A 12,820-nucleotide genomic window follows, 5' to 3' on the forward strand; every position below is an offset into this window, starting at 1 on the left:
GGCCCCCCATTATAGTGTTGCAGCTGGTATGGATGGAAATAATTTTAATTATATTATATCCCTTTTAACAATACACCATATTATTATTTCAATAGTTTATTGTAATGTTGTATACTACACCATATGTTGTATAATTTGACATGACATGGAAATAATCAAGTAAAGTGTATGCTTCAAAATTGTATTTAAATGTGGTGCTTGAGTAAATGTATTTAGTTACATTTTACCAGCAACCAGTCCTGAGATTATTATTATGTCATGGTTATTATTAATTAATCAATTGTCAGCAGAGGTTTTGAAGCTCCACAAGTTGATTTTTATACATTTAAGCAAACAGTTTCATCAAAGACAGAAAAAAACACACTTATATTAACTGTTCATTATAAACTTCCTGAATCAGCTTCCAATTGAAAACCAGAGCAGGTGCTGATCAGTGTTGCAACACAAGATTTATTCAGAGCAAGAGATGCCAACACCAGCATGATAAAAATTGTACAAACTTCACAAGTCAAATTAAAATATCACGTAGCGTATCTCGTGACCTTAAACATACAGCAAAAATATCAACAAAACCCATGCCATGTGGTAAGAAAACTGTTGTTGAAAGTTTGCGAGTAACACAGAAGAAGGGGTAAGAGGAGAGAAAATGAATGTTGTATAAAAACCCCTTATCAATGCACCGCTGAAAAGAAACTGTAACATTTTCATAAACTGATGATTTCACAAATATTCATATGGATTTCTTTTGCATTCTAGCATGTCACATGTTAGTGTTGAGATTCTCTATGTAAATAGTTACAGTTTAGCTTTTACATCTGATATTACAATATCTAGTCTATTGACTGTCTTTAAGTGGCAGAATTGTGCTTTAACTCCCATTTCCTTTGTTATCAGTAAGAATAACTGACTGAATAAAAAATACAAGCCGTCAGTCTATCTAATGCAGTAGTTTACTGGCAGGAAGCTGCGGACACAAAGCTTTGGACAGAGATGTGAAGTCAGGGATGAGGCTTAGCAGTAAAAGTCCAAAGAAGATGTATCTTTAAAGGAAAACTCCCGTTTGGTGTTTGTTTTTCCTTCCTATGGGAAACTGTTAAATGTGTCAGTCATCTAAAAATGATCAGAAGCTGGTAAACATCATGTTTAAGGGGTCAGTCACTTGAAATTATTTTCCATAGGAGCTATATGGTGCTTACATTAGTGAAGGTGTATATTCCAACCTAATGTGGCACATTCTTTGACATACGTGGTCTTTTACATCATTTTCATACATTCATATATTTGGACTATACTTAAATTGTAAGGGTTAAAAAACTAATCATATTATTTAAGTGACAATTTTGACCCCTTTCCCTGTTGAAAAGCATTCTGGGAAATGTAGGAAATTACAAACTGTGCTAAAAATAGTGGAGGCAGGTTAAGGTATGACACTGAACCAGACTGATGATTTTTGGTGCTTTAGAAATCCAGTTATTTTCATTCGTTGTCAGTTTGGTAGCCTATGGCGGATGGCTTTATAGACTCATGAGTCTATAGGCCAAAGTTTCTGTGGATAAGAGGCTAGCTTATAGTTCCCTAATTCATCCAGAATTGACCCAGAGGAAGTAAATTTAAGCTGCGGTTTTAAAAAAAAAATGTATAATCTTTTGTTTCAACTCGTTTGGGTACACAAAACAGAATTTTAAGCTCTATGATTGGACATTATGTCTTGGCTTCCTGATACTTACGAAAATAAATAAATAAATTAAACAAAAGGTAACATTTTAGCGAGAAGCTTATCAGTGCGGTTCAGCAATCTGTTTTTGGTTTTTCTTTTTAAATTGTTTGAACATTAAAAAAATACTTTAAGGTTATCAGTTTAAGGGGACTACAGGGGGAGTTTTCCTTTAAAAAACAAATCAAATCAGTGAAATTCGTTCCAGGTTGCTTTCAAATAAGAATCACCGGCACAAAGTCTTGTCGAAGTCACAGTTTCCACAAACTCGCTGTACAGTTTTTGCTTCAGTTACCACGTGATAATACTTTGACATACTCCAATAAAGTGCATGCATGATCGACGGTGTTGAGAAAACATTTTCCATCAGTACTGTGATTGCAGACTGAATGTCATCGTAAGGCCGATTCAGATCAAATACTCAGTTGGTAAATTCAGTGCGCAGACGTCGCGTTACGACTGCTGGCTCTAGTTTTTATTCATCTTTTCAAGAACAATCAAAGATAATAAAAAAGTGCTGCTTGGTCATCAAGTCGTCTGGCATCATGTCCCATTGTGGCTCACACAATGAGATGCATGACTGGAAAGACGTTTTCTACAGAACGAGTGCAATATACAATGACGGATGGGGACGTTTGACCCTGTAAGTCCAGTGGAGCCGTCAGCCTTTAGAAAGAAAAATCATATCTACAAATCCTTTCGCCTGCCGAGTGCCTCTTAATCAACAATAAAAACATCAAAACATGGAAACAAAGGTGTCCCTGTGCAAAGTCGAACATGACAGAACCAAAGTCCTTTCACCCGCGTCAGATTCCTAAAACATGATTGTAGTAAAAGGTTTATACAAAACGCAATACATTTATAGTTAGTAAAAAGATCTATCAGCTCTTTGCTAGTTTTATTCATAAGAAATTGCATATACCCAAACATTTTTTCATATAGATTGCATCCCATATCTAAACAAATGATTTAATATTATCACACCAATATTGCTGACAAGTTGTCCTATTAGCTAGTCAAGGTTGATGATTAAAATAAATTCAGAATGGCAGATTGTCTCCTACATTTTCTGTAGCCATTGGTCTTTCCCGCTTCATTCTCCGCATGAACAAAGAAAAGCGACAGAACAGTGACAGTTTGAAACGAAACAACTCCGAAGGGGATGATGGGATTTGCACCAGTAAGTTTCCGTGTCATGATGTTTGAGATCTTCTTGCTTATAGCATTGGTTCTTCTCGTAATTTTAGCTAAAGATTTACAGTAATATTAGTGTCAACTTCCAAAGATTACAAAAATGAATGAATTACATCCATTAAACAATCTCCAGCTTTGCAGCTCGTGAGAAAAGCCTTTCGAAAATGATTGCTCTTCGAGTTCCCCGCTCTGCTCCCCGTTAAACCCGTGACGCCCAGTTTTTTTGATGTATCGCGTTAAAATAAGAAATGATTCAAGCTTACAATAAATAAATACATACATATACACTAGAATGTGCATACATTAGCAGCTATAAACAGTACATCACATTATATTAGGTCATATGAAAATGTACAAAACGTGGATGTTCTTTTAAAACATTGTTTTTCAAAGCAAGGCAACAACAATCAAAATAATTTAAAAAAAGAGATACCCATGGAGTTGAGAGCATAACAGCAGAAGAAATAAAAGAACTATGGTAGTTTACAGCAGCAAAAAACAACCCATTCCCCTCTTTTTGATTTTTTTTGTTGTTGTTTTTGCTTTGCATTTGTTATTTTGGCCTCTGTCAGGGCTAGACCTGGATACCCTGAACGGCCTGTTTGATGTTCTCCAGCAACGCCTTGTTCTCCGGGCTCTGGTACTGGTCCTGATGAGTGTACATGTCTGTCAACGTACTCACATAAGTGTCAAAGTTCTGTTCATTCATTGGCTCCTGTGAGAGGGAAGAAACCCATGAAGAAACAAACAATCAGAGGTATTAGAGTTTGTGTTTTTAGTCAGTCAGTATATTTCTATAAAACACTGTGGGGAAAGGTTTGGAAGACAAGTGGGCAGCAAGGGAGAAAGGGAACACCATCAAGGAAGTATGGCTCGATTACACAAACTCGCTGAAATACTCCTCCTTTATTACATTTTAAGTATTTAATTAATATCTATACTTCAGCCTGTGAAGGTCTACGAATGCAACCTTAAACCATGCAAAAATTAGGAGAGGGATGGTTAGCGGGTGGATAGATGGAAGGTTAATGTTTAGCATATGGAGACAAAATCAGGATGTTAAAAACTGATGGGAGGTTCGTGGGCAGATGAAAGACACAGAACTGGTTTTTCAACCTAGCGACTTGGAGTGTAAATTGTAAAGATAATTCTCAGAGACAGAGTAGATAATCTTATTGATTATCCCCACTAAGCAAAGCAAACAAGCACTGGTATTTTTAAGTCATATTTATTTTGTTCAATTTCTATTGGAAATGTCATGAATTCTGTTTGTATGGATGAGCACAGTTAGTTTTACATGTGGAGTCCCACAAGGCTCGATTTTAAGCCCAGTTCTTTTTAACCTGTATGTGCTTTCTGAGGCCAGTATCCATGGAAATTCCATACACAGAGAACATTTCTGCATCTTAAGATTTATGTCCAGTGCCAATGCAGGAACTGGTGTGGCCTATATGCAGTGGGCTAGGAAAAAGGGTTGAGAGGCATACAGCACATTGCATTTTTGTTATTTATCAGAATTTGAATTATTTTACTTTTTGTGTCATAAATTACATTCAGATATTTCTAAGAGACAGGGCAGCTTTGGTTTAAAAATGAGTCTTACTGGCTTAACCCCAGTGGGCAAAGCAAACAAGCATTGGTGTTTTTATAATCAAATTTAAATTAGTTAGAGTTTGTCTGGTAAGGTTGTGATTTCTGTTTGTTTGGATGAGCACAGAGTTCTACTCTACTCTACTTGCCTTTTTTTGGTTTTCCATTAGGAAAAAGTACCTGGTACCTGGTACCTGGTACTACCTTTTTTAGTACCTGCTCTCCTGGGGTTCCAAAAAAGGCCGGCCGGGTACTAAGGTGTACTAAATGGTGACATGAAGCACTTCAGACCACTGATTGGTCAGACAGAATCGTCACTGTTTGTGTCATCAATGCGCGTCACGCACAGAATACTCTGAACAGCACAAACATCAAAGCTATTGTAGCAGCCGCAGTTTGGTATCATATTTTTCTTCTTTCCAAAAATGCCAACCGGATAGATCACGCCGTGGTTGCTCGAGGAGGTGCAAACGTTCCTCACCTTGCTGGCCGACGAGCGTATCCAGCGAGTGCGAGTCTATGTATGCATAGTTCAAATTATGGGGGAGTTAATGGGAGCTCAGCTCCACTGAAAGCCTTTCTTGAGACGTTCAGGGGGAGCTCTAGAAAATTGATGACTTTTGTGTTATAGATGATATATTATCTGCACATTAAGGTTTCTGTAATAAGTAACTGTGTAATTTGAACCCTGTGCGTATGTGTGTGTCGCGTTGAAACTGACATCACAGCAGCGTCCCACAGCAACACCATGACAACCAGCTACACTGAGGAGGTACTATCTTCTTATGGAAAACGACTCCCAGAAAAGTACACGATACCAAAGGCGAGTAGAGTAGGGTAGAGCCGGTACCATGTAAGGCTTAATTTTAGGCCCACTTCTGGTAAGTTGTTAGTAACCAAACTTGGACCAGTGTTGGGAAACTGTGGTTTAACTCAACCAATCCAATTATTTGTGATTTCAGAGCATCTATGCTTCCAGTTTTGGGGATCAAAAAGTACTGTTAGCATAGCTGTGACATGAGCTATAACTTTATATTTCTTGTTGATCGCTAAATTTTTAAAGTGTTTTCCAGTTAATGGAATTATGATTATAACTTAAACGCTGGTGGAAATAAAATACATGAAACAAATTATGTTTAAAGACAGTTTTGACGTTTTGTTTTTGTTTTTTTTTCCCATTTGGGAAAATGACTGAGGTATATTACTGACTGAGGTATACTGCAGCATAAATGGATAGTTGTGATGTGCGGACACTACAGTGGGCTAAGGGAGCTATAGGAAGGGGAGGATGACAGTGCAGAAGAGAAGGATAATTGGATAAAGGATAAATGGATCTCTTACTCTGGGAGGCATCTGTAAACAGCAGTTATGCTTTACTGGGGCCTCTTTCTGTGGCAGCGGTCTCTACAGGAGAGGGTGTACAGAAAAGTCTATTAGCCCGCTAGACATATGGCGGTGTCACAAGGCTTCATAGGCTACACCGAGAAAAAACACACAATGCGCGCCTAAGCAAATTATTTCCCCTCCAGCTCTATTCACATCACAGCTAAAGGTTTCCCTAGTTCTTAGTCTTTCCAACAAATGACAAAACAAAAATTCTCTTTGTTTATATATGTAATCAATGACTTGATATAACAGTCTTAATGACAGGAAGAACAACAGACACTACGCCCCCTTAAAGTTATTATTAATGCAAATGACTGTACTGAAACAAAAATGGATATGGCCTCTTTTTGTCATATCTTACTGTGCATATTGATAGTTTCCTATTAAAAATGGGTGTATCTTTTATCCTAAAAAAGTAGGAACGGTTGCACAAAAGTCCTGCAGTGTGAATAAAACCTGAGAATCAGTTTGGTACTTTTCTGGAAACAATAAAGGGAAAATTCTATTAAGTTTTCTCTATGCACGATGTAAATCAACTAATTTCAAGAAAACTGTGTAATTATCTAAAAACAAGATATAATTCTATTTGAAATAATCAAAGCAAGTGAAAGTAAGCAGAATTTAGAGCTGATTTCAGGAGGGATAAAGATCAAATTTCATTTTAAGACGGACATTTTTCTCGCAGTGTGATATGAAGCGATCCAGCACATAAATGAAAGCACAGGAAGCTAAGAGTCCAGTTATCAAGCAGCTCGGTTTCATACTGCTTGAAGAGAGATTATCCAATTAGCCCCAGTCTTCTCTCTACACTGAGACAACATGACGTCAAAACAGCCATGAGCACTTCACTCAAACTGAAAAAAAGACAGCGCCGTTTCTTTGTGTGAAACTCTGTGAGGCGTTGTAAAGCACAGAAGAAGCACAGCATGGACTGCTGGGGAAAAAAAGAAGAAGGTGGCGAACAGAAAGAAGCAGATGAGAAATAAACCTGAGTGTCGCTACAGAATAGGCTGGAGACGACTTTAACACCTCCCTGGATTCATATTGTGAGCAGATGTTGGCTTTTTGCAGATCAATTCAAATCTTTTGTAGTCCCACAAACAGATTTTAATGTTTAGAATAAAGCAAGAAACAAATCCAGCACATTAAATATGAAAAAGACAAACATCTGAAGCTCCAAACTCCCTCAGATAAACTGATTAAACACAATAAAATGAAAATAAAGGATCCCTTTTCTTTTACTTTAGAGTTTATCAATATATCTCAATTTGAAGAAATGGGTTATTTAGTAATAAAAAATAATAGTTTCTTTAATGCAAGAACAAAAATAGTCTGACAATACTTTCATGTCTCAAGATTCGACAATCCGCCATAGATGATAGTAAAAACAAGTGTCTTTGAATTAGAAATGAAAGAATGAAAGAATTATTTTTCTCTCTTGGTAGTTTTCTTCTATTTGAATCCTAAGCCTGTAAAAGTAGTCTTCACAAACCATTTGCCTGACGGTGCAATCAACTTATTTCTTACCATGTGCGGAAGCTGAATGTTAGCTAAACTGTTGATGAGCGACTGACTGAGGTTGGCCAGCTCGTGCAGAAGTGAGTCGTTCTGCTGCTCGATCACCTTGTTCTCCTCCTCAATGGACTTCAGGTTGGTCTCCATGGTGGTGATCTATCAAAATGAGCAGCAGTTACATTTTTGGGAGAGGCATTTTATGGAGAGAAAGGGATGCAAAACAAGGACAGAAACTGCTCAGAAAATTTGTACCAATTTTATTTCATCATACTCACCACTCTTCTGCTACGAGTTTCTATCTTTATCTATAGTACTGTTTTTATTTACTATTTCACTCCATTTGCCCTTTTTTTAAAATCACTGCCTGATTCAGAATAAAAGCAGACTACCAAGAACAGGAGTGATTTTGCCTTTAATGCTCTTGAAAGGCTTTCAATGTGAAACATCTGTACAGATGTGACCGTTAAATTTTGTCAATAGCAGCTTGACATTGATTTTAAAACAATTAGCAACGTACAATCAGCCGGATGAAGTTGTAAGAGACCTGAGGAATTCAGTAATATACTTTATTTATTAAGACAACAGGTAAACACGGAGGGAATAATTGAAAATGAAGCACATAAACAAGGTTTATGTGTTATCATACAATACTATGCATGGAAAGTTTGCAAGATCTTACATGTAAAAGGCCACATCATCTGTATAAAGTCGGCATCAAAAGGTTCAGAAGGGTTCTTGTCTTTTTTCTTGTGCTGTCATGAACTCACTTCACAAATGTTCTACTTGTGAATGTATTTTTATGTTTGATATCAATCCTTGGAATATTCACTTAGTAAATGAACATGTTTGTTACAAGATTCACCAGATTGATATATTTTAATCTGTTTTCCAAACAACATTAATCTACCCATATAATATATTTATGTGACAGTAAACACACACACACACACAAACACACATACTGAGAGGTCAACTTACTTGTGTCCTCAGTTTTATCATGTCGGATTCCACTTGATTGTTGGACTCGTTCAGATCTTTGATTTCTTCATCCAGCTGTTTGATTTCCTCATCATTTTCAATGCCTGACACCAAAAAGTACATTGAATTAGATTCAAATACTTCTTTTCCCCCATGTCTTGGGTTAGGGTTTAGCTCTAACCTTTGCTTGCTCTTTGCTTGATTGTCAGCATCTCCACACCGCTCATCCTGGCCTTCTTCATGGCCGAGGTGGCACGGGGACAACCGGAAAGACTGGAATAAAATACACACACACACACACACACACATTGACGAAAGCTTGACTGCCATGGGTTAGTCAGTGCTAGCTGATTTCACTTTCAGAAATTAAGCGAAACCAATGGCAGCCTGTAAAGAAGGAAATCAATCTACGTATTGTAAAATAGTCATCTAGGATAAGCATTGTAGATCTGAGGAAAGTGTAAATTCAAATCCTTCATCATAACAAATACATCAAATACAAATGTCTGTGATACAGTTGAAACAGAATGACACAGAGCCACGCCAACCTCCGATGCGTCAGGAAGCTGCCGCTGACATGTCCCGAGCCGTCACAGCCTGGGGTTGGGCAACTCATGCCGTCTGTCTTGCCAGATTTCCAGACAAATTGCGAGCCGTTGACGTAGCTGTCCTTCTGCCTCTTTGCCGCCAAGGGGCAGCCTGATGCGCTGCGGTGGGAGGCGTACTTCCCCGTCACATGACCCTGTCCATCACAGCCCGGCACTGGACACCTGAGAGGAAAAACAAGATAAAGGTGTCGATGAGCTTAATAAAGGAAGTCCATCACAATCTAGAAAAAAAAAACAAAGGCAACTAAATGCTGACTAGCACTGAGACCTTTCAAAACCTCTTCCCGGTTGGTGCGTTCAAGAACAAGATTCATCAGCTTTTATTAAAGCAAGAAACTATTACATGTTAACCTTTTCACAACAATATTAAGTATGAATAGTTGTGCACTAAACTAATTGTCATTGTATACTGTTTATACAGGTTGTGGTTTTTCAGACACCAGGAGATGGAGCCAGAGCAAAGTACAAAAACTCAGTAGAAACGCAGCTGAGGATTGTAGTAGCTGATCAGTACTCCCCCACCACATGCTGCAGTCATGGAGAACCAGCTGAGGCTCATCTTCAATCAGCTCATCATGGGTTAAAAGGCTCCTCTCCAAACCTCACTTAAGAGAGAGGAATGCAAGAGGACAGATCTGCATCAGGCCTTCTCTCTCAAATGCCAGCAGCAGATACCTTTAAAGCAGCTTGAGTTTTATTGTTGCCTTGTCCTCACAGAATTTCCCGTCCCACCCTCACCCCTTTTTGGAAATTAAGGGAAAACTTGTTAAAACATGAATTAAGAGTGGACTCATCAAAGTTTCCACAAGGTTGTATACAATAGAGACAGGGAAAGATGAAACTCATGCAGAGGAATATCGATCAAACTGCAAGTTTCTAATGCCATTGCAAGTTAAATTTCACCAGGAGAAATCAAAATGTTTTTTTGCTTGTGTGAAGCTGCCTTCTTCCAGCCTTAACTTAAAAGGTTAAACAATCTGAGGGCTGTGAGTAAGAAAAAGCACGGGGACGTTTTCTCAGTTTATCCGTTAGTTTTTAATATCTGCCCCAACTACAGGACAACTACTCAACTCCACAGAACACACACACAGCATCTCTTGTATCACTCCGCAAAATGTGCATCACATTAAGTAGTTCCTGTTTTCTTATTTCAAAAGTAAGAGCAACTCAAAACAATATATGAATTAGGCATACATTTAAAATAACTTATTTATCTAAATAAATCAGAGTAGAAAACAAGATCATCTACCAAATTAAACAAATCTCATCTTACACTTCCAATTAAACAATCATAACATCATTAGAATTAAGACTGGCACTAAAGATTAGTGTCATCAATTCAGTACTAGACCGAATGTCTCCACTTCTGTTCTGAATAAAAAGTAGTAGAAGTGTTTCTGTAGATCATAATGATGTCACAGTGACCTTGACCTTTGAACAGAAAATTGCCATCAGTTCATTGTTAAGTCCAAGTGGATGTTAGCGCAAAATTTGAAGAAATCGTTGGTATTGAATTCACAAGAATGTGATGGATGAGGTCACGGTGACCCTGATCTTTCACCACCAGAAGTGAATCCCTTTTTAGCTGAGTCCAGGTGAATGTTGGTACCACATTTGAAAAAGTTCCCACAAGACAATCTTGAGATATTGTGTTTATAAGAATGGGACAGTCAAGGTCAGAGTGACCTTGACCTTTGGACTATGACCATCGAAATCAAATTGCAATTTTAAAAAATTCCCTCAAGGCGTTCTTGAGATATCACATTCACAAGAATGTGATGGATGGACGGACAACCCAAAAACATAAGGCCTCTGGCTGCAGCTGTTGCCGGTGCAGAGGCATAAAAATTGTGAAGTTTTTTAAAAAACGGTATCTCTTAAGGATTTGATGGAAGGAGGGGGAAGGCACAGAGTCACCTACAACCCCCTCCTTCTCGCCCGTACTCTGCCTCAAGGCCACAGCGGTGCAACGACGAGCAGGACAAACACGGCTTGCTCTGCCGATGACACCCTCTCGGCTTCCAGACACTCTGCTCTGCCTCCTGCATCCCAAAACGCCCTTCGCAGTGACATTTGTGCTGATTAGAATTAGCCCAGCGTCGGTGGGGCCGCTCCCCAGCCGAGCTCAGGTTAAGCTTAATTATGATTCCACTGTTAACGATGATGGCGGATGGAACAGAGGTGGCAGCAACAGCTGGCTGCAGACTGACACCAGCTGAACTTATTATTCACAAGGTCGTATTGGCTTAACATTATGGCTCTGCTTTAAGGAAAATGTCAAACGCTCACTAGTGCTAACCTTTAGTGGACTCGGCCTGCTGGGAGCGGGAGGTGAAGTAGAGGACTGACCACAGCTCCTCTCTAAAATATTCTTCCCTAAAGTTAGAAAGGTCAGCACACACAGGCAGCATTTTAAAAGAGTAGATGGATGACTATATGACAGACAGAGAGCCGTCACTATAAAGTGACTGTTGTTCTATTTACATACCAGGAAATATACAGTAAATCTTTTAGAAATATAATCTTTTCGATTTCAAGGGGCAGAATTTTTCAACACATTTTCATTTCATAGTACTTTTCACTTCACAGTGCTTCATTGAACTGGTGCTGGATGAATCGAGTGGTCAAAAGACAGTTTATCAACAACAAAAGAACATCCAGGGGCTTTGGCATGTTTGTCAGACAGAACAAGCAGAAAGCTTTTGACTTTTGACATGTTTATGTGATGAAGGCGTATGGCTGTCTTCCATGAAACAGAGGTGAGGTGGTAATTTGGGAGCATTTGAGGGTAAGATTTCTCAAAATCCCCCGCTGAAACTTCCCAGGCTTTCTATCAAAGCTACAATTGAAAGAAACCTTACTTGATTGGCTCCTGGTCGTCCTTATCCTCTTTGCTGTGCAGGATTTTGATGCCACTCTTCTTGGCGCGTGGACAACCGGACAGACTACGAGATAGGAGGACAAATTTTATATTTATAACTGTAAAAGACATATACAGTGAAGCTGCATGCACAGCTGCAGGCATTTGTAGTTGAACTGTAGTTACTGTACCTCCTGTGGGAGGCGTAGTTTCCAGTGATGTGTCCAGATCCATCGCAGCCAGGGGTCGGACACCTGAGGCACAAACGCAAGGGTTAAACAGCATCTTGGTCTTGAATTGTGAGCTTAACCAACATTCGGACTCCATCTGAACCTCTGACCTGTCCAAACCTGGTCCTGCTTTTAGTGGTCATAATAACAGCCCTGCCCTGAATATGATTCAAAGTACAGTGACTTTGTAGACTCACCTGAGTTCTTGTGAGTTGGATGTCATCATCCCGCGCATGTTCTTGTCGGCCAGCTGGCAGCTTGACAACCTGCAGGAGGGAAAGAGACACAAACTGAACTCCAGCAAAACCTTAACTTGATTCTGAAAGTTGTATTCACAAAAAACTAGGCTGTTTTTTAAACATTTTAACAACAAGTGCATGTTCATCAAACTAATGCATTAACCTTATTTTCCTCAAGCAAGAAAAAAAATTGGAAACAAAAGTTTCTGTTTTTCACTCTTAACATTAGCAGCCTAGAACTAGCGTCTCATGGTTGTATGACTATGCAAACTGGTCAAGTTGCATTTACACTTTACATCTATGTCTATAAAAACATGGATGCTTCACACACATCAAATCAGTATCTGACCAAATGTCTCCCTTTCTGTTCCAGAGTTTTGATTTTGAATAATGGCCAGAAAAATGTGTTTGCAGAACATTATGATGTCACAGTGAAGCTGACCTTTAACCTCTTGGATATAAAATGTTATCACTTCATCATTTTATCCTTTTAGACATTTGTGTGG

At 38.7% G+C, this 12,820-nt stretch overlaps 1 protein-coding gene across 6 annotated transcripts in view; it reads right to left on the bottom strand.

Moving 5' to 3' along the window:
* Positions 1-430: 430 nt before the first annotated feature.
* Positions 431-12,820, bottom strand: part of myt1la (myelin transcription factor 1-like, a) — a 72,877-nt gene continuing 60,487 nt past the window's right edge. For 5 of the 6 annotated variants that reach the window (XM_088089421.1, XM_088089422.1, XM_088089424.1 and 2 more), the window contains 9 exons: positions 12,273-12,341; positions 12,037-12,099; positions 11,847-11,930; positions 8,926-9,147; positions 8,559-8,650; positions 8,378-8,481; positions 7,412-7,555; positions 5,840-5,902; positions 431-3,623 (listed from right to left, as the gene is read on the bottom strand). In XM_088089421.1, the coding sequence (XP_087945547.1) occupies positions 3,483-3,623; positions 5,840-5,902; positions 7,412-7,555; positions 8,378-8,481; positions 8,559-8,650; positions 8,926-9,147; positions 11,847-11,930; positions 12,037-12,099; positions 12,273-12,341 (982 nt within the window). In that variant the 3' untranslated portion in view covers positions 431-3,482. The remainder of the gene's footprint in view (positions 3,624-5,839; positions 5,903-7,411; positions 7,556-8,377; positions 8,482-8,558; positions 8,651-8,925; positions 9,148-11,846; positions 11,931-12,036; positions 12,100-12,272; positions 12,342-12,820) is intronic. The other variant, XM_042503363.2, reaches the window with a different exon arrangement.

This window comes from Plectropomus leopardus, chromosome 16 (assembly GCF_026936395.1).
Source record: "Plectropomus leopardus strain MGB_pleo_1.0 chromosome 16, ASM2693639v1, whole genome shotgun sequence".
NCBI classification, from domain to species: domain Eukaryota; kingdom Metazoa; phylum Chordata; class Actinopteri; order Perciformes; family Serranidae; genus Plectropomus; species Plectropomus leopardus.